General features: G+C 37.3%; 1 protein-coding gene across 1 annotated transcript in view; it reads left to right on the forward strand.

The window, feature by feature from the left end:
- The first annotated feature begins 12,851 nt into the window (after positions 1 to 12,851).
- The window catches only part of LOC135216135 (transcription initiation factor TFIID subunit 11-like), a 76,713-nt gene continuing 68,812 nt past the window's right edge, over positions 12,852 to 20,752 (forward strand). Inside the window, exons 1-4 of the mRNA XM_064251216.1 lie at positions 12,852 to 12,991; positions 14,479 to 14,687; positions 16,636 to 16,713; positions 18,571 to 18,739. Of these exons, the coding sequence (XP_064107286.1) occupies positions 14,483 to 14,687; positions 16,636 to 16,713; positions 18,571 to 18,739 (452 nt within the window). The 5' untranslated portion in view covers positions 12,852 to 12,991; positions 14,479 to 14,482. The remainder of the gene's footprint in view (positions 12,992 to 14,478; positions 14,688 to 16,635; positions 16,714 to 18,570; positions 18,740 to 20,752) is intronic.

The following is a 20,752-nucleotide window of genomic DNA, read 5'->3' on the forward strand; positions in this document are numbered from 1 at the left end:
TGTGTAAGTCTTATACCTAGTTTTGGAGGGTAAACACATACCAATTGACAACACTGATAAACATTGAAGAGCGCAAAACGCCGCAAAGAATGCCGTAGTCCCCTTGATAAGTGCTGGTAAGAGGTTGGGTTTACGATTGTTGTGATGAAAGTGCCCCAGCGTCTATGGGTACAAGTGGTGTGCAGATTTAGCACAGAAATGGGAAGTTTGTTGACACAAGCGACTCCGTAAACATCAGATGGCATCAATCTTCGAAACATTTTTAGTTGTAAGTAAAAATTTCTAAAGCGTTTTGGTGAGATTTCCACTGCCGTAGCCACCCTTTTCACTATCCTCTGTTTAAATCTTAAAATTTGGCCTTAATTTCTAACTTTGGAGAAAATACTTACTTCGAAAGGAGAGTAGAGGTCTTTAGCTCCGTTTCTCACCAACAACAAGTCGCGACTGATGCCCATCTCCGGTGTCCAGGACGCGTTATAATGTACTTTTTCGGAGGGTGGCAAGCGTTGATTGTAGGTGGGCCTGTTTGGCCTGCTGTGATGTTTTACCCTACTAGGGTAGAATATCACGACAGGCCACCCTCATCACGGTGGACGGGTCTTATTCACTCGATATTTATTTAATTGGTGAAACATGATACAATTGCAACTCTAAGCATACCATTTAAAAGACTGAAGTTTCGTCAACATATTGTGGATATTTGAAAGCCCATACGAACTAAAATAAGCATGTGAGCTCTTCGTAAAAATATGTTTTCAAAGCAGTTTTGAAATCCATTATGGCGGCTACGTTTTGCATGGACGGTTCTCATCAGTGACGGCCACCACTTTCTTCCCCAGCCTTCCCAGCACTCATTTGAACAATGTTAGCGTATGTATTGTAACGTTTATTGATCTTACTCAAGATGCAGTTGTAATCAGCACAATAAAACAACACTTTGTTGCCTATATTAGTGAAAGTATGAAACTTGTTATTCCCGGGGTTATGGTTTGAAATGAATTCATTCTTACCTTGTAATCGGCGGTTTTTTTTATCCTTACTGCCATCACAACTGAAACTCCACAGTGCTTATTTGATTGTTATTATACACATTTTGGTCTCAGTTCACTCCACATTGCACTTTAAACCCGTTGCTGTGCCTGGTTTTTCTAAGCGCGCGCGCCCATAAACACAATTACGAACAGCAGACGACGACAGACGACGAAAACTGCAAAGTTTTATTCCTTAAACGTTTACTTTACTCGTTATTTAGTTTAAATTTACTTTGTTATTTAAAAATTTGATTTAATTCATGTATATTATCCCTTTTTTGCAACCACCAAATTACCCGAAAAATTACAGATATTTCTAAAGTAGATAAAATCAAAATGTTTCTAACGTTTTTTCGTACATCTGGCTGCCGAAAAAAACCATAGAGGAACGAATACGGAAAAGTGCAATAGAGGAACGACTACGTTTTTTTTTTTTTGCGTTTTTGTTTTTGCTAGCACTTTTCATTGATTTCAGTCTTTATATTAGTATTTTGAATTTCTTTAATAATCGTATGCCAGAAATAAATGTAACCTTTAAATGGTTGCATGCTTAAGAATGGCAAAATCATCGTTGCCACAATTAGTGGAGGCTTCACACATACGACCGTTCCATTATTATAAACTGTTTCTATGAATTCTAGTTGTCATAGTAATGCAATAATGATAAAATTGCTTTAATATTTATGTATATAATACTTCCAATACATAACCTAATTTCACCAATTTCAACGTTTTGTGTGTAGTCTTATACCAGTTTGGAGGGTCAACACATACCGAATGGCAACAGAGAGAGAGAGAGAGAGAGAGAGAGAGAGAGAGAGAGAGAGAGAGAGAGAGAGAGAAAGGAAGGAAAGGAGGCGGAGGAAGAAGAAGAGGGTATGGCGGTGGTGGAGAGGGTAGGTGGAGTTTATACGCGTGTTCGTATCCATTTCTGCATAATGGAGTTTTTGTCTCTTGGTACAAGGACAAGTGTCGTTATTCTTTACGATTAGGGATTCACGATACCCTTATAAATTACGGCACTGGTGTAATGCACTATAGCAAAATCTCGTTCTGTTACGAGTGTTCGTTTACAGAAATAGGTATTGCCCAAAACGTGCTTGCACTGTCTCTGAAAACCCTAGTAGACCATGCTGCTTAGTTGTCAATCAAGTTTTTATAACCAAGTATTTTTTACAAGCTAGCTATTGAATAAATTTGTATTTTTCTCAGTAACAAAACATATGCCAATCAATGCTAACTTTCCTCTTTTTAACGACTTTCTGGTCATTGCAAATTCGGCCCATAATTTCTTATGGTGCGAAAACAGACAGAGGCCCATGGACCGAAACGATTGCGTCACACTACGGCGATAATCCAGCGGTAAAAAAACATCTTCATATATCCAAAAAGTAAATATAAAGATATATATGCGCATTACGATTATAACAATTACATGTATAGCTGATACAATCTGCATGAATAACTGGTAAACTGTTCTGCAATGACAGTTGAATATAGCAATTTATTTACAATAGGTACGAAAGTCAAGATGTCGTGACGTCATAATACAGAACTTAAAAGAACGTTCTAATTCAGAAAAATAATTACTTAAATTTGAGTCAGAGTCGAGCTTTACTTTTTCAATAACGAATATTTTCAAATAAATCATCATCAAATATGTAAAATATTGATGTTTTTACTACTTATTTAAAAATTAGCTAAGAGCACGCTTCTCGTCATCTTCTACCAAAACAGCTGTTTACTCCTGGCTTGTTGTTGGTGAGAAATCGTGTTTCGATTGTTGTGATAAAAGTGCTCCAGCGTCTGTGGGTACAAGTGGTGTGCGGATTTATCACAGGAAATGGAAAGTTTGTTGACACAAGCGACTCCGTAAACATCGAGATGGCGTCAATCTTCGAACATTTTTAGTTGTAAGTAAAAAATTTCTAAAGCGTTTGTGAGATTTCCACTGCCGTGGGCGCCATTTTCAGTACCCTCTGTTTTAAATCTTAAATTGGCCTTAATTTCTAAACTTGGGAGAAAATACTTACTTCGAAAGGAGAGTAGAGGTCTTTAGCTCCGTTTTTCACCAACAAGAAGTCGTGACTGATGCCCATCTCCGGTGTCAGGACGCGTTATAATGTACTTTTTCGGAGGGTGGCTAGCGTTGATTGTAGGTGGCCTGCTTGGCCTGCTGTGATATTCTACCCTATACTGTATGCGAATTACCTACACTGTTAATATTCGAAATAGGATATTATATTATAATCGTTGAATGTAAGCTGAATGTAACTATCTAAATCCCCGACGCAGTGTTACCATACAAAAACACCACAGGCGGATGGACAGATGAATAAAACAGAGTATAGGCTACAGTACCTGCAACATACCTTAGGCCTAGGTAGGTATCTAACGTAAACAATGCAAACTTAGCCTTAGCTATAAACATTCAAATCAGGACTGACAGTCAATTACTCACGCTTAATTTTGCTCCTTTCTGCTCAATCCAAATGAAAAAGTTAGATTAGCGTCGAATAAAGTATTCAAAACAGTAGCAAACACTTATGACAGCAATTATGTCACTTACGAAACTCAAACTGGCTCAAGAAAAACCGGGCACGCCGATTTGTTTACATCGGTTGTTTACTAAATTTGACACCCGTTTTCTTTCGTTTTCAATTGGTAAACTAAAATTATAATAAAAAATATGCGTCACACTATTATTTTTATACAATAGAGATTCGACATTAAGATCAAACAAATTGTGTTATATGCAGCATAAAAAAAACTTTTTTATATAGTTTATGGTTTTCTATTGCATTACAAATTATAACGAGATTGAGAATTATATATATATATATATTATAATATATATATATATATATATTATATATCTATATATATATTTTGATATAATAATATATTATATATATAATATTTATATATAATATATATATTATATATTATATATATATATATATATATATATATATATATATATATATATATATATGTGTGTGTGTGTGTGTGTGTGTGTGTGTGTGTGTGTGTTATGGGGGGGATTCCCCCATTATTCATAAGGTAAGCGTGAGACACGGAAGCGGAAGGCAAACCCGACACAGTATTACACACACAGCTTCTCTCTCTCTCTCTCTCTCTCTCTCTCTCTCTCCACTCTTTCTCTCCATTCTAGCAGGTATAAGAAAATGAGAGTTGCATCATAACATTAACGTTCATTAACAACGAATAAATAAATAAACAATCAAGTAATCCAGTCTTACAGACTAACTCAAAAAAACAAAACCCCGTAAATGTAACATGTCTGGTCACCAAAAAGTCTACACCCTCTGGGGAATTCTTTGTCCACTGGCATTCCAGGAACCGTCTGTTCAAAGATACAGAACACCATCCCGGTAAGTACACACAAGATTGAGAGACAAAGGTTTAAATATTGGATATCATCACAAAAATGTCAAACAGATAATAAGCCACTCTTTGGCTAAAGCACTTCAACACTTACCCAAACAACCGGACACTAAAACACTGTTAATAAAAAACTCCCCCGCCGAACGCCACGGCATCTTGCCGGTGACTTGAAGCCCTCTGTCAAAATCCTCCCATAGGCTTGGGTATGACACTTTTAACAGAAAGAGGCGCACACGCACATACGTACACACAGTTCGATAGCGCCTCGCAACACTAGTTGCATCCAGTTTCACAAAGGCACTTTGAGAAGAGTTCATAAACTGTCGTGCATTGACTTGTCGAACTAAGCACTTTTATCTCACGCCACCCCCAGAAACTCATTCATCAGCTACTCTCAGGTCGTCACCTCTACACTGTTCTCCACATTCCATAGGTCACAGGGAACACATGGACAATATATTATTAATCAAAAACCCTAGGCCTTACAGATGCTCGGCCACCTAATATGCTAGCCCCCGCCTAGCAAAATACAAAACACACTGGCCGGCTTAAAATAAAATATACGAAATAACTGCACGTCTCTGGCATTATAAAATAAAGTCTTATCACGCTTTATCTCCCAATAACACAAGACGCATTTTCTTTCATATTTTCTGCATTAGGATTCTTGAATATCCCTCTTCGCTTGTCTGCAAGTAGCTGCACCTGTAGCAGACTGTAGCAGCTGTAGGAAGACGGAATGCCTCCCTCATTGTAGAAGACTTCTCACGGCTTCTGCAGATCCCCAAAAGACACGCTGTAGAATTCTCTTGATCACCATCATGGAAATTCTTGTAATCACCCTGGACAACATGGCAGCAGTACTCTCTGCACGCGGCTGGTGGACGTCTTGCTGGTGTCGGGAAACGACTTTTTTGGTGTTAGTATGTCAGTCAAGTCTTTGGTCAATCTAAGAAAATTAACCCAGACATACTACTTCTATCAAACAATGATCTCAAAAAGTCAGAAATACTAACTGAATGTCTCCTAATTAACTCCCTTAAATATGACTACTAAATCATAAGTCATTATCATAACTCTCTAAGAAAAAAAAAAACATCAAGTTCTCCAACTCAATTCTCCAAACTCACACATCAGCACACACCAACTAGAAATCACAAGCAACCTCCACGGAATTCTGCACTCACATTTCAAACTTGAATGTTCTCACAAGAAAAAAAAAAAAGAAAAGACAAAAATCGCAATGAGCCCAAGGAAAAAAAAAATAATCTCGTAACACCCAGACCCAAAAAATGTTCTCTCAAGCTCTGATATTTAAACAACCCACAAAATCAGTAAAAATCTCCAACTTTTAACAGCAAAAACCCCTTACTGCTCAATAATTAATCACAATGAGACTTAATGTCAAACTCCCATTTACGTAAGCAGCAACCCCCGAAAAATTACATCTCCCGGTAAATTCAAATCTCCCGTCCAAAAAAGAAATGCTACTTAAGCTCAATCCCCAAATTATATCTCTCAAGGAAAAGGAAGAAAAATAATAAAAAAAAGGATAATCACAAGAAGATTTCCCCAATCACAAAATACATAATACATGTATAATATGCATAACACCCGCGTTTTTCCCAAGAAATGCTCCATGTAAAGTTATGGAATTTGCCAGAAAGCAAACTCTCACACATGCGCTTTCGTGAAATGCTATTGTCAACATTTCCAGATATTGCGAAAAATTCTGATCTATCATCATCAGAGGAAAAAAGTCAGCACACGGCTCATCACATCGCTTGTCAGCAGAAAAATCGCCTGCGGACGTATGCTCAGACAGTAGCATAAAAATTGTCTAGTCAGACACATAAGTTTGGAAACTCATGATTCTCAAAAAAAATGTCTAACAGACACATTTCACAGAATTAACTCCAGGTTTAGACTAATGTGTTCAAAGACTGTCTCAAAGACTCATTCTCTCAACATGACTTTGCCCAAATTATATGCCTCCAAGAATAACACACTTGTGAACATAAAAAATGCACACACATCTCCATAGGACTCTTAATAAAGTAATGCCACTCGCCTCTAAATAGTCACGAAACCAAAAAAGAGAACCACAGAAATCTTCTCTTGTCTCGAAAAAAAAACTCCCATAACCACAAAAAAAAGGTCACCCGCCAAAGATTAATTCCAACTCCATTATGAGACACCATATTAATAATAACACCACTCCGGTTATAAAAATATTTCCTCCATTTGGTTAATAACCAACCCCATATTATTCTCTCTTATTTCTCCAATAGCCACATGTCAGTAAAAAAAAAGACACCACTCCAGGAATAGAGAATAATCACCTCTATTTCGGCAAATACAAAATATTTACCTCTATTTCCCCAATAACTCCATGTGGAACAAAACACGGCTCCAAATAATATATCTCCAAAAAATGTGCACTCAAGGCAACTAACTCACATACTCACAAATATTGCCCCATAATCTCCAAATATGTGTCTCCATTTGCAACAAAGATGGCTGCAAAATAATTGAACTAAACATAGCTCTCATCACATTGGCAAATATCAAAAATGGCCAAAAAATATATCTCCCATATATTATATCTCAAATATAACTCCAAAATAATATATACCTCCAATTATAACTCCAAATATATCTCAATTATAACTCCAATTCTCCAGAGAATAACTCAATGTTATAGTCAAAAACTATAAAAACTCTCTCCGTTTAGCATAACTGCTAAAAAAAGGGCAAAACTCAGCAAATAAAACTGTCTAGAAAATTCTAGAAAAAATCACCAATGTGCCACAACTCATTATAACAGAATTCCAAATTCAAAGTGTCTAAGCCAAGACTTCTCCATATGCACTAGGACATAGGCCACTAGAAAACTTAACCAAGTTTCCTATCTCTCACAAAGTTGTAACAAATACAACGAAGGTATTGTGCAAGAAAACTCACAATTTCTGGAACACAAATATCCAGAGAAAAAATGTAGTGCCACTACGTATGCATTCAAAACGTGCAAAAAATTCTCCCATATATTTCTCCATAGCATCAAATAGCTGAAACAAAAACACGTTCCCGAACAATGACTCTAAGTCATGAACTGAGATATTAAAAAATATTCACACCAACTGGAGAGAAAAAATAAATTCAAATTCACCCTTGGTAAAAAAAAAAAACTTGTGTCAGCGATGGCTAATTTTCAAAAAAGGAGAAAAAGAAAATCAACGGCCTTGTTCACTATCTCCCGTAACTCACTAGATGTCAAGCAATAATCTGCTGAACTCATAAAAAAAAGAGGAAAACAAAAGAAATAATGTGTTGTTAGTTCCTCCCAATATTCAAAAAAGATTTCACCTCCCTTGATAGCATTAAAACGCCCACGTATTAGTATAAAAAAAATCAGTATCAGAAATATCATCATCAGCAAGATCACACAAAAAAAATTGCTATCATCAAAATCATCAGTATCAGTACAAAAAATATCATCAATGTTAATGCTTGTCCATTCTCCAAAAATTCAGCAAAAGTTCAGCAAGATTCAACACAATTCACCAAGATTCAGTCAGATTCATCAAGATTCAGCAAAACTCATCCCCCATGAATCACTGAAATATTCTCCAAAGTTACAAAACTCAACAAATAATTAAGACAAGACCTCTCCCATTAATTCATTGTAATAATTCTCCTTGAATAATTATCTGTAATAATTATTGAATAATCTCCCATGAAATATCTCAAAACTCTCTTGCAAAACAATTCTCCCGTAATGATAATTATACTTAAGCAAACCTCCCGTGACACATCTCAAGTATAATAATTACTAATAATAACAATAATAATAACTCCTCATAGCAACAATTCTCTTGCAAAAATCTCAAGTAAGGGTGAAATTCAAATAGCATACAACAGTATTGCTGAATCTCATGACACAATGTCTCCAGATGCAACACCATTTCCACACAACACAGATACAACACCAGTCATCGGCATTTCAAAGTAATTTCTCCAACACAATAAAAAAATAATAGGGAAAAACTCTCTATCACGAGAGTATATATAATGTTCTAAAGGGTCCACAATAATACAAAGTGTAAAAAGTCCGTGTATAATTTTGAAGACTTTACAGATAGCTTTCGAACCCTTCCCTGGGTTCATCTTCAGTCCAAATGAACAAAAAGTTACGACAAGTGCAAAGGTAAATTTAAAAAACAAGAGTCGTTGAAGATCGTTGACAACGGTCGTTAGGAAGGATTGATAGGGGAGAGGGTATCACCTAGTTATTGTTAACTACCCTCTTTCTTCTCCTGGCCCATTAACGAGCTAACGACCATTGTCAACGATCTTCAACGACTCTTGTTTTTTAAATTTACCTTTGCACTTGTCGTAACTTTTTGTTCATTTGGACTGAAGATGAACCCAGGGAAGGGTTTGAAAGCTATCTGTAAAGTCTTCAAAATTATACACGGACTTTTCACACTTTGTATTATTGTGGACCCTTTAGAACAAAAAAAAAAAAAAATAAAAAAAAAAAATAAATAATCTGTGTATCCCCCTTATATTTGTGTCTTTCAAGGCACAAGTAAAACATACATCCACACAATGCATTTCAATTCTCTTTTTATTTCCTTTTCTCTTCGTCCAAGAGAGAAAAAAAAATCTCTTTTCTAAAAAAAAGACTCTACGGGCGTTTCACTTCATCAACTTATCAATCAGCTGATATCTTAGCATCCATGGTCAAGGCCAAATCCATACCCCAACACAAAGAAAAAAAAAGGAGTTCACCGCCAATGAGAAAAAAAAAGGTTTCTCCCCCCCGTGAGAACAACCCCTCAGTCAAGCGACAGAAACAGCCCGAGGCAGACCATTAGTAACCCCCCATCTCCCCTTGAAACAGTGGTCTGGAGGACTCCCCTTCCCAAGGTATACACTAGTGCCCTCCCCTGCACCATCTCTCGAGGGAGGCCAGTGGTACCCTCCATGCAACTATCCCCCCGAGGGATGCCAGTACCCTCGCAATGCAACGCGCCTCTCTGCAGAAATGTGCTGAGCCCGTAAAATTGTGGCCGCTGTGTCTCTAAGCCAGATATGCTTATCTAAGCACAGTTCACATACATAAAAAAATACACCACCCCTATGTTTTTAAAACAAAGACGGATGCATATGTCTATTATAAACACGTGCAAATAAAGAAAACACGTCACTATGGGGCAAAGACAAGAAAAATTGTTGACCTCTTGAACCAATCCCATAACCCTGAAATATTTAAACAAAAACCCTCTCCCTTCAAAACAATAGTTAACACTCACCACTCCATAACGGGAATAAAAATAACTCGAAATTCGCGTAAAACACGTAAATCTCATTGGCATAATACAAACGCGATCGGCGAGGTGACATCTAGCAACTGTCACTTACAAACCAAACTGAGTTGCTCTCACGACTCCCGCCCTGAAGAATCTCGGTACGAGCAAATTTGATGACCCTAATAGAAATTTCTTTCCTCATCCCCCCATCCCACGGACGAACATTTCTCTACCCCTTTCACCCAGCAACCGAGATCCAACAATTTAACAATTTTCCACAGTCCCACAAAGCTTTGTCGTTCGAAAACTATCGCTAAGCCACAACCCCTTTTATTTTCTAACTGGCCACCCATCTCTACATTGGCGTTCCTAGGCATAGAAAAGAAAGAAAACTTTTATACCCCCTCTTAACCGCTTGCCACCACTGTTATGGGGGGGATTCCCCCATTATTCATAAGGTAAGCGTGAGACACGAGCGGAAGGCAAACCCACACACAGTATTACACACACAGCTTCTCTCTCTCTCTCTCTCTCTCTCTCTCTCTCTCTCTCTCTCTCTCTCTCTCTCTCTCTCTCTCTCTCTCCACCTCTTTCTCTCCATTCTAGCAGGTAATGAAAATGAGAGAGTTGCATCATAACATTAACGTTTATTAACAACGAATAAATAAATCAATCAATCAAGTAATCCAGTCTTACAGACTAACTCAAAAAACCCCGTAAATGTAACATGTCTGGTCACCAAAAAGTCTACACCCCTCTGGGAATTCTTTGTCCCCCCGGCATTCCAGAACCGTCTGTTTCAAAGATACAGAACACATCCCGGTAAGTACACACACAAGATTGACAGACAGAGGTTTAAATATTGGATATCATCACAAAAATGTCAAACAGATAATAAGCCACTCTTTGGCTAAAGCACTTCAACACTTACCCAAACAACCGGACACTAAAACACTGTTAATAAAAAACTCCCCCGCCGAACGCCACGGCATCTTGCCGGTGACTTGAAGCCCTCTGTCAAAATCCTCCCATAGGCTTGGGTATGACACTTTTAACAGAAAGAGGCGCACACGCACATACGAACACACAGTTCGATAGCGCCTCGCAACACTAGTTGCATCCAGTTTCACAAAGGCACTTTGAGAAGAGTTCATAAACTGTCGTGCATTGACTTGTCGAACTAAGCACTTTTATCTCACGCCACCCCCAGAAACTCATTCATCAGCTACTCTCAGGTCGTCACCTCTACACTGTTCTCCACATTCCATAGGTCACAGGGAACACATGGACAATATATTATTAATCAAAAACCCTAGGCCTTACATATATATATATATATATATATATATATATATATATATATATATATATATATATATATATATATATATAATAATAATAATAATAATAAAAGGAGCCCATAAAAACACCAAAATATAGAGAGAGAAATACTATATTTCAGAGACTGCTGTCTCCCTCTTCAGGTATAGATGAATCTACCTGAAGATGGAGACAGCAGTCTATGAAATATAGTATTTCTCTCTATATATTTTGGTGTTTTGTGGGCTCCTTTTATTAGATGGAATTCTGTTATAACAGAACATTTTTTACCAGTCAGTATATATATATATATATATATATATATATATATATATATATATATATATACATATATATGAATAACTTGATCACGAAATACGAGATCTTTCGGTCTTAACGACCTTTTAATAATAAAGGGTCATTAAGACCGAAAGATCTCAGCAGTTCTCCTCTTTTCATTTTCCTCTGTGGCATTACCTTTTATATATATATATATATATATATAGATATATATATATATATATATATATAGATTATATATATATATATATATATATACTAAAAAAAAGAATTGCGACGAGAGTTAATAGAAATTAAAAAAATAAACCATCAAATGTAAATTATGGATAGAAACACGAGGCATTGTTTTATATGACCTATGACAGTGTAGGTATCAGATAGTGTGGATAAGCTCAATATCCCTCCAGAATATGACTTCATAACGCAATGAACACCAGTATTGAGATACAGTGTGGTACAGAAGTTTTAAGAATAGATTAAATCTCTCTCCACATTCTTTATCAACACAGTATTCTTGAAAATAAAATACATATACATATTCCCTGCAGTCTTGGTAACTTAGATCTTTTAAGAGCAGACTGTCTAAGTCTTTTGAATGCTTGTATTCCGGTGAATAAAAGTGAATGTGATAGTCATGAGTCCTTACTATTAGACTGAGACAAAAGAGGGGAAAAATACGTTATAATTGCTAAATGAAAAAGAGGGAACTATATATCACAAAAGCAAAGATCGAACAGTAGATAATACTGATAAAAAGTGATAGAATATGCAATTTCTTATTAATCAAATTTTCATTTGAAAAAGGTAAATGCCTTGCCGATTAGTCAGTCAGCTTATGAAGATTACGTTCCACAAAGACTTTGTATGATTATGTTCTTTTATAAATGATCCATTAGAAATGATGGATGAACGCAAGAGTATGCTGGAGTTACTTGATCCGGGGATTTTAACACAGATGTTCATGAACTACTTCTAAACGATTTACAGCCCACTGAAAATATCGAGGAAGTTTTCGAGTTTGTAATGTGTCTTTTACAGGGAACCAAAATGAAACAATTCAGAATGAAAAAATGAAGAAATTAAAACCTCTAGGTTCTCTGAAGCTTCCGACATTGATATGCCCACCGAATGAACTCTTGGATAATGCAAATAAGATTATATATATATATATATATATATATATATATATATTATATATATATATATATATATATATATATTATATATATCATAAAAGCATGATTTTTTCATTTGCCAGTGAGCGTCCTTATCGAAAAAAATAAAATCTTACCAGAATGGAATGAAACTTGTAAATGTGTTATATTGTTATACAGTTAAAACACAAGAGCGGAATAAGCAATCGAATAAACTTTACAAACAGCATCATAAACCAATACAAAGTATTAAATAACATACATAATCAAAAGAGGGAAATTTGTGGAGAGAGTGTTGAAGAACCAAGAAATTACAAGAGGAGGAAGCAACAAAACCGAAGCCCGAAGAGCTGATGTAAATACACCAAGTTCCGCTACTACTACTACTACCGATACTCTTAATCCCTGAAGGCTTGAAAATTAAAAATATCTGAACTTCAGATCGTTGAACGGGCCAACCAAGGTATATTAAAATATTTTAAACATAAGCAGTATTATAAAGATGGAACATCTGTAGTTTTTCAGGAAAGGAAGAGATAAAAAAGGAGTTTCTATAAAACTGCTGTCAGGCCAACCAGAGCTGCGTCCTAGCAGACGTAGGCTTCTGTCGTGTTGCCGTCACAAGTGTCATGATTAATACTACCTATTTTGGGTGCTCACAGGCTTCCCTTATTTGGTCCATCAAGCAGATACCTTTATCTTAAGCCCGCTGTTTGGTCCATCAAGCCCATTCCTCCTCGTTTTTAGGCTTGTCTGGAGTCCAGGCTATCTTACGCATACTGGTAATAGGCTACTGCCTAGATCTAGCTACCTATTTGTCATTGTTAGTCCGACTTAGGCTACTTAATATATTGTATCAGCATGAATTAATTTGCGTTATTTTACGAGCATATAGCTAATATAGACTGAGGGATCACAACTTTTTTGGGGACCAGGTATGGGCATGGCTTCTGAGGTTAGGTTAAGGTAAAATTAGGTATAAGGTCATAGCAATTCCCTCTGGAGTGCTTACTACAGAAATGCCTACAAGGCTTTTTGTAGCCCTGACCCTGTATTGCATTTATTCCTATTTTAGTAGGTGTTTATAACTAGTTAGCTACATATTCCAGCTACATATACTCCATTTTATTACCGTATTTTGGGAACTACCTAATTGGCTGTGTTTTAGCAGAAATTTCTTTAGCCAACACTGTCAGTGTCTGCCTATGGATGGAACGACAGCTGGTGCAGTAGCCTATGCTTAGCTATTTAATTTTTGTTAATCGTAGACAGAGGAATAATAAATGGAGAAACGAGGCTATAGGTAAGTGTGATTCAGGCACAGAAGAAATGGACAATGCCCATTTTCCTCCACTGGAAGATGCAGTGACTCAAATGAACAGAATACTCAGAAAGACAGAAAGGATGACTTAAGATTGCTGCTAATGCAGATTAGGCTAACATAAAGTGATGGGAATGTACAGTGAACCCCCTGTATTCGCATTATCGGCATGCGCGGGCTCAAGTACTCACAGATTTCTCTATAAACTTATCTACCCATTATTTGTGGGAAATTCGCGTATTTGTGGTATTTTTCTATGAGAAATATTCTCAAATCAATTTCATGATTAAATGCACTTTCTATAATAAAACTATATAAAATCTGGTTATTAGCATTTTTAGTGGGTTTTTCTTGAGTTTGGACTTACAAAATAGGCAGTTTTAAGCTTTTTTATAGGGGGCTCTAAGTATTCGTGGATTCTAGCTATTCGTAGGGAGGTCTGGTACACATCCTCCACAAATACGGGCGTTCTACTGTACTGATGCAGTTGTATCTTTACCCTATTTGTGCAAAGTATAAACTATTTATGGTAGCAAATGCTCCAGTTTATTGGGAATTTTACATTTTGATGTTTCTCATTCTATATACTGTACCAATATATTATTTATTTACCTTGATACTGTTTGCAGAAGCATGGATATAACTGATACTGAAGATTACTCGGATGCAGAAAGTGGAGCTGGGGATGTCAGAAACCGATCACTTAGCATGTCAGAGAGTCATGGCTCTGATTTTTCTGACGTAGATAACACAGACTCGCGAGATATCAGTGACTCTCAAACAACTCCAATTGCAAGTGACCCTCTTGCTCAGCTGTTGGCAACACCAGAACATGGAGGTAAAGTTTTAAGTTTTTGGAATTTAGACAGAATTTATCACTGCATTTAGTTCTCATAGGTTTTTTATTTTCAGTTATTTCAATTATTGGTAAAGTATAAAGTTAGGAAGTGTTTTATTAGGTACAATTGCATGTGTGTTTTCTGTTTTTACATCATCATGAGAGAGAGAGAGAGAGAGAGAGAGAGAGAGAGAGTGTTATGTTTCTGTTCTCAGGGGTCATGCCTTGGAAAGGATGATTTCTGTAGGTGATGGAAAAAAGGTGAGAATTCCATTCTTTGTGTTCACTGTCATTTGTAATTTTGACTGATGCTACAACTCTTGAAGGCTGTTGATACAACTGACAATGAACATAAAGGATGAAATCCTCATCCATCCCTCAGTCACCTAAAAAAAGTTACTTCCTGCATAATGTAATACCTGAGGATGAGTTCATGACTCTCTCTCTCTCTCTCTCTCTCTCTCTCTCTCTCTCTCTCTCTCTCTCTCTCTCTCTCTCTCTCTCCTCATCCAATCATGACAACAAATGCGAATGCCACAACCCCCTCCTTCCCATGTAGAGTTTTGCACTGCCACCATCTCAGAGGCTGCCCTTCAATATGCAGTTTGCTACACCCAAGCAGCATCCATTGATAAATAGGCACACATTACTATCCTGTACACATACTGTTACAAAAACTATCTTTTCATTAGCAGAATGAATGAATGAACTTTGGACAGTTAACACTTGGAAGATTTGGGTGGGTCAAAATCTGTCAACATCACAACACTCACCTTAACTGGTTGACCAAAAATGCATAGCAGTAATTTTCTTTTATCGATCTGATTAACATATTACGTACTCCCTTCTACGTTAATGAATTTGGTGTCTTTGTAAAGCTAAAGAGTATATCTTTATCATGGTATAGTTAAAGATCCCCAAAATAAAAAAAAAATTTATATCACAGTAAAATTAGTTGTAATGAAAAAATGTTCATTATGTATTTATAAACAAAAGATTGGAGAAAAGACTATAAAAATATGAAGAATTGCCCTTCCGAAAGTATGAAGTTCATTACATTATTATTTTAGCCACATATGACACAGAAAAAATGGAAAAGTACTGTACTTGAGTGGCGTAAGTTTGCCAAGCAGAATAATTGTTTGTCGCTTAAAAAAAAAAGATTGCTATAAATCAGAATATATACCAGTCTCCATGGTAATAACAAGCATCTATGTATGCCATATTCAATTTTTTTTTTTCACTTTTATGAATTGTTGAAAATTTTTTAGAGAAACATCTTTCAATGATGACTGTAATCATCAAAATATCAGTGACTGAAAAATGTTTAACAGTTAAGATTGTCATCAGAATCTCAAAGGATTAGTCTTTGATTTGCCCCAGCAAGAAAAGAGAATCATAAGGCAAACAGATATTACTCGCTAATGTGATTAAAATCCCTCTGACAGTAACACTTACCGACTATGGTGCCAGCTAGCATAAGACACCATTGTGCAAAAATATAAAGTACGTATACCTTTTTTATCATGTACACAATCACCAAAGTGGAAAAATGTTTAAATAGAAAATTAAACTAGTAACAAGCACAAGGAAGTATGTACTGAAGAAAACTCATATAGAATAATGGCAAACCAGTTGATAACACTGCACAACCCTGAACAGTAATGTTTCTAGTTAGTAGATGATTGAAAGTTTAGATGGCATGAGTATATTAGACCCTTCTTTTCTGTTCAGAAGATATGGTGATCCTATGAATAATAAGACCACACTACTGCACTATTCATATATGTGATAAATGAGATTGTGATCAGCTAATATATGCAGGTATGTACAGTGTTACTTTTGTATGTGTGATTGATTTTAATTCTTAGGAGACAATATGATTATAAGGCATATTAATTACAGCAGCATTATTTTTTTATATGATTATATTATTTTATTATTAAAGGTACAACACCAAATTCAGGACGAGATAGCACAACACCAGGGAGAGACAATTCAACGCCAGGGCAGGATAGCACACCAGGTTTGTATTGGTGATGTTTGGAGTGTTCATATTATTATCCCTTGTCAATTTGCAGCTTTACCAGCAAACAAAAGATTATTTAGTCAGATATCTGAGGGTCTTTATTTAAAAGAAAGGAGGGTTGAAGAAATTTTATTTCTCGGTTCTTGTTTGTTCATATGCGGAACAAGCAGGATGAACATGTTTAACCGTCCTCCAAATGCCATGGTGTTGATACCCAATTTGCAAATATCAGGTGACTGTAGCACAATACTTGCCAGAAATTTATAGTTTTTGTCAGATCTACCCTTAAGAGAAGATGGGAGAGAATTTCAAGGTAGCTGAATGAACTGCAACCAAAGTTGCATTGTTAGACTTGCAACTTGAGGTGAGGCAAGGCAAAGATACTGAAAGTAATCCTCTTGCAGGGAGACTCCATAGTTAATTTTTTATTGTGACTGCTCATGGAAGGAGGACTGGAGATTGTAGGAGAACCAAACCTCTTATTTGTTCAATAAGTAACTGATGTTTAGGAAAATCATTTCTCAAGGAGGACAAAAAATAGATATAGATTAAGGCTTAGTTTTATGAAGCTCAATACTTACTTGGATTTTGACAGAAGAAAGTGGGAAAGGGCTGGTTCCTTTCTTCTAAAAGGCTTTATTCAATGGAAAGATGGCATCTTATGGTAAAGTCGTCAGGAAGCAGCCTCCAGATTCCATATAGCCTTGGTAGTATGAATAGAAAGAGCTTAGACCAACTTCAGCAAGTGGACTGCAAAAAGGGAATGATTGCTTTTTTCACCTGATCATTTGTAAAGGAGGAAATTGAAAGATGGCAGAGCATAAAAGAAAATCCCATGGTTGAGGTTTCTGAATCAAGCAGGGACTAAGTAGTATATCCTGCTATATTTAGCCCCTCCATCAATTTTACAAAAGGAAGAATCAATCAATTTTTAAAAAGAAAAAAATTATTGGTAATACTGAGTATTGGGAGCCTGAAGGAAGATGGAACTCCTCCAGGGGATTGCAGGGACAATTCTAGAAGTAGAACGGTGAAGACATCAAACCAGCAGACCCTTGAATTTATTTTTTAAAAAACCCGTCTTTCTAGGAAAGCAGTGTTATATAACCAGAAATCTTGACCTGACACTCCACCAAGAATAACAAAATCAAAAGAACTTCTAATTGAGAGTCAAATCCTGGAAGTTGAAGGAAAAGGGTGAGAGATGCTTCTAGCAAAAAGAACCATGGTATTTTTAGGAAAGCTCTGCTAGTGCTAGAGTAGGAAGAGATCTTGTGGGGTATCTGGAGCTTTTTTTAATTTGAATAGATATTGGTGAAACAGTTGTTTAAAAAAGTTATCTTACAATTGAAGATGGTAAATGAGATTAAAGTAGGTCATTAGAGGAAAAATGAATTTTTTCCAAGAAGAGCACATGAAAATGGGAAAACAAATATGTAAGGTATTACAGAAAGGTCGCTTCCCTGACACAACTGATCTGTAGATACCCAGCAACTAATGAACTTGTCAACTCCAGACACAAAGTTTACCCAAGGTAATGAGTTAGGCATGAACATATGGAACACTAAGAAATTGAAACCATAACGACTAATAATGAAGAGAATTACTGTGACTATTTTCAAACTAAGTGGGGGTTATTTTTTTAATTTATCACCAGCTTTAAAAAAAATTTGGTTGCTAAAATGAAATAGAAGTTAATGAAAATCATACTAGGCATTTGGTACTCTTAACTGGCTTCAAAGTTTTGGGAGTCACTGTTGAGGATGATGGGACTACATGTTTTGGAACTTTGTTAATGGCATAGATTATTGAATAGTATTTAGCTTCATATTTATGATGTATTTTTTGACTCAGGGCATGAATTGACTCCAGGAAGGGAACCAGATGATGTTGATGTTGGTGACAGTGGGGACATTCTGTTGCCCAAGCCTGCAACTCCACAGCCACCTGGAAATAAATTGGATCGCAGACGTGAAGGCAAGACTAAAAGAGAACAGGAAGAGGAGGAGAGAGAGCGCATGCAGTGAGTATTTAATATTGTCATTGTTTTTTAGATTAACAGAGGATGAGATATTGTAAGAAAAGCTTTATTCTTCGTCCTTTATTAAACCGTAGGCCACCAATGTAAAGTATTTTATTGGCACCAGTGTAATGGATTTTGTTCATGAAACTTACCTGACAGATATATATAGCTGTATTCTCCGAAGTCCGACAGAATTTAAAAATTCGCGGACACGCAGTGGGGCGGCCAGGTGGTAGTACCCATTCCCGCCGTGGGAGCGGATATCAGGAACTATTCCATTTTCTATTCATATTTTTTCTGTCGCCGGTCGGTAAACAACTGTTTACAGACCTCCGCCTAGGATTTTGAAAACTTCATTAGCCGCTTAAGTATCCTAATTGTTATTTCGATTATTAACTTGGATTTGTGGCTAGGCATACGCTAGCGTAAATTTTTTCATTGCATTTGATGTCTGAAGCTAGTTAGCCTAGTTTCAGACTTTGTTGTCTGCATGGTAAGGTGAGGCTACCGAAATTCGGTAGACACTCGCTTAGTATAGATGACGTTTACATGTTTTCTTGGCATAAGTTCAATGTAATTAGTGTAAGGTGTGACTGATTACGGAAGAAGGAGGATTCATGTACGCATTTTAGAGCGTGTTAGAATCAGGAGTTTTCCTCCACAGTAAACAGAAGTTAGAAATAATGAACCTTCTAACCTCCTGTAGATTTTATTTTGCCTAACCCTGTGGTATGGCTTACGGGCCTAGAAGAAGTGTCTGCTAGAGGATTACATCAAGTAATCTTAGACTACAAAGTGCTCGCTCTCCATTCAGTGTTGTGAATGTAGTGTCCCTTGTGTTGTGGAGGGGGCGTCAGATCGGCCCCATAATGCCTCTAGGCCTGGACCTCTGTCGGACTCCCAGGACTCAGGGAGAGGGCATGTCGAAAGCCGCAAGAAAGGGTTACGGGGGCTCCCCACCGATCTGGCGTCCCTTCGGCAGAAACCTGTTGACGCTTCCCAGGCTGCTTAAAGATCGTGCACGTGCACGAATCTTGAAGGATTGCTTCTCGTCCTCCGAGGCGTCCTCCCCGCGCAAGGGTTGGAGCTCTCGGAAGGACTCGCGCACTCTAAGAAGCTTTAGAGAAGAGGACGCTTCACGTCCTCTCTCTCGTTAGGGGGGAACGTCAGAATCGGCCCCCATAACGCCTCTAGGCCTAGACCTCTGTCGGACTCCCAGGAAACCAGGGAGAGGGCATGTCAAAAGCCGAAGGAGGGTTACGGGTTTTTCATGCTGATCTGGCTTCCTTTCGGCAGGTCCTGTTGTCGCTTCCCAGGCTGCCGAAGATCGAGCACGGGCACGAATCTTGAAGGATTGCTTCTCGTCCTCCGAGGCGTCCTCCCCACACAGGGGTTGGAGCTCTCGGAAGGACTCGCGCCCCTTAAAGAAGCTTTAGAGAAGAGGACGCTTCATGTCCTCTCTCTCGTCACGAGAGGATGAAAGAGTAAAGAGACCACATTTTTTCCCTTTTAGAAGAATGCACTGGCTCTTTTTCTAAGGGACATTTAAGGAGGCTCATTCATCTTGCCAGAAGAGTGATTTGAGCCTCCTGCGAGAACGCTCATGTATATATCTATACATTATTCAGGCTTTCATCATCTTGCCGAAAGTGTTTGACCTCCTGCGTTGACTTCAGGTATTACATCATGTATACTTATTAGGAGGTCATTCATCTTGCCAGAAGGTGATTTGAGCTCCTGCGAGTGACCGCTCATGTATACATCATGTATATTCAAGGCGGTCTTATCTTGCCAGAAGAGTGATTTGATCCTCGAGTGAACGCTCATATATCTGAGCTCATGTATATAACTTATACATTATTAAGGAGGTTTCATTCATCTTGCCAGAAGGAATGATTTGAGCCTCCTGCGAGTGAACGCTCATGAAGTTAGAGCTGTTTCAACCTCGCTAGCATTCCAAAAGAATATGGTAATCAAGGACATCCTTGATTCCACCTTTTGGAGGAGCAACTC

This window comes from Macrobrachium nipponense, chromosome 6 (assembly GCF_015104395.2).
Source record: "Macrobrachium nipponense isolate FS-2020 chromosome 6, ASM1510439v2, whole genome shotgun sequence".
Lineage (NCBI taxonomy): Eukaryota > Metazoa > Arthropoda > Malacostraca > Decapoda > Palaemonidae > Macrobrachium > Macrobrachium nipponense.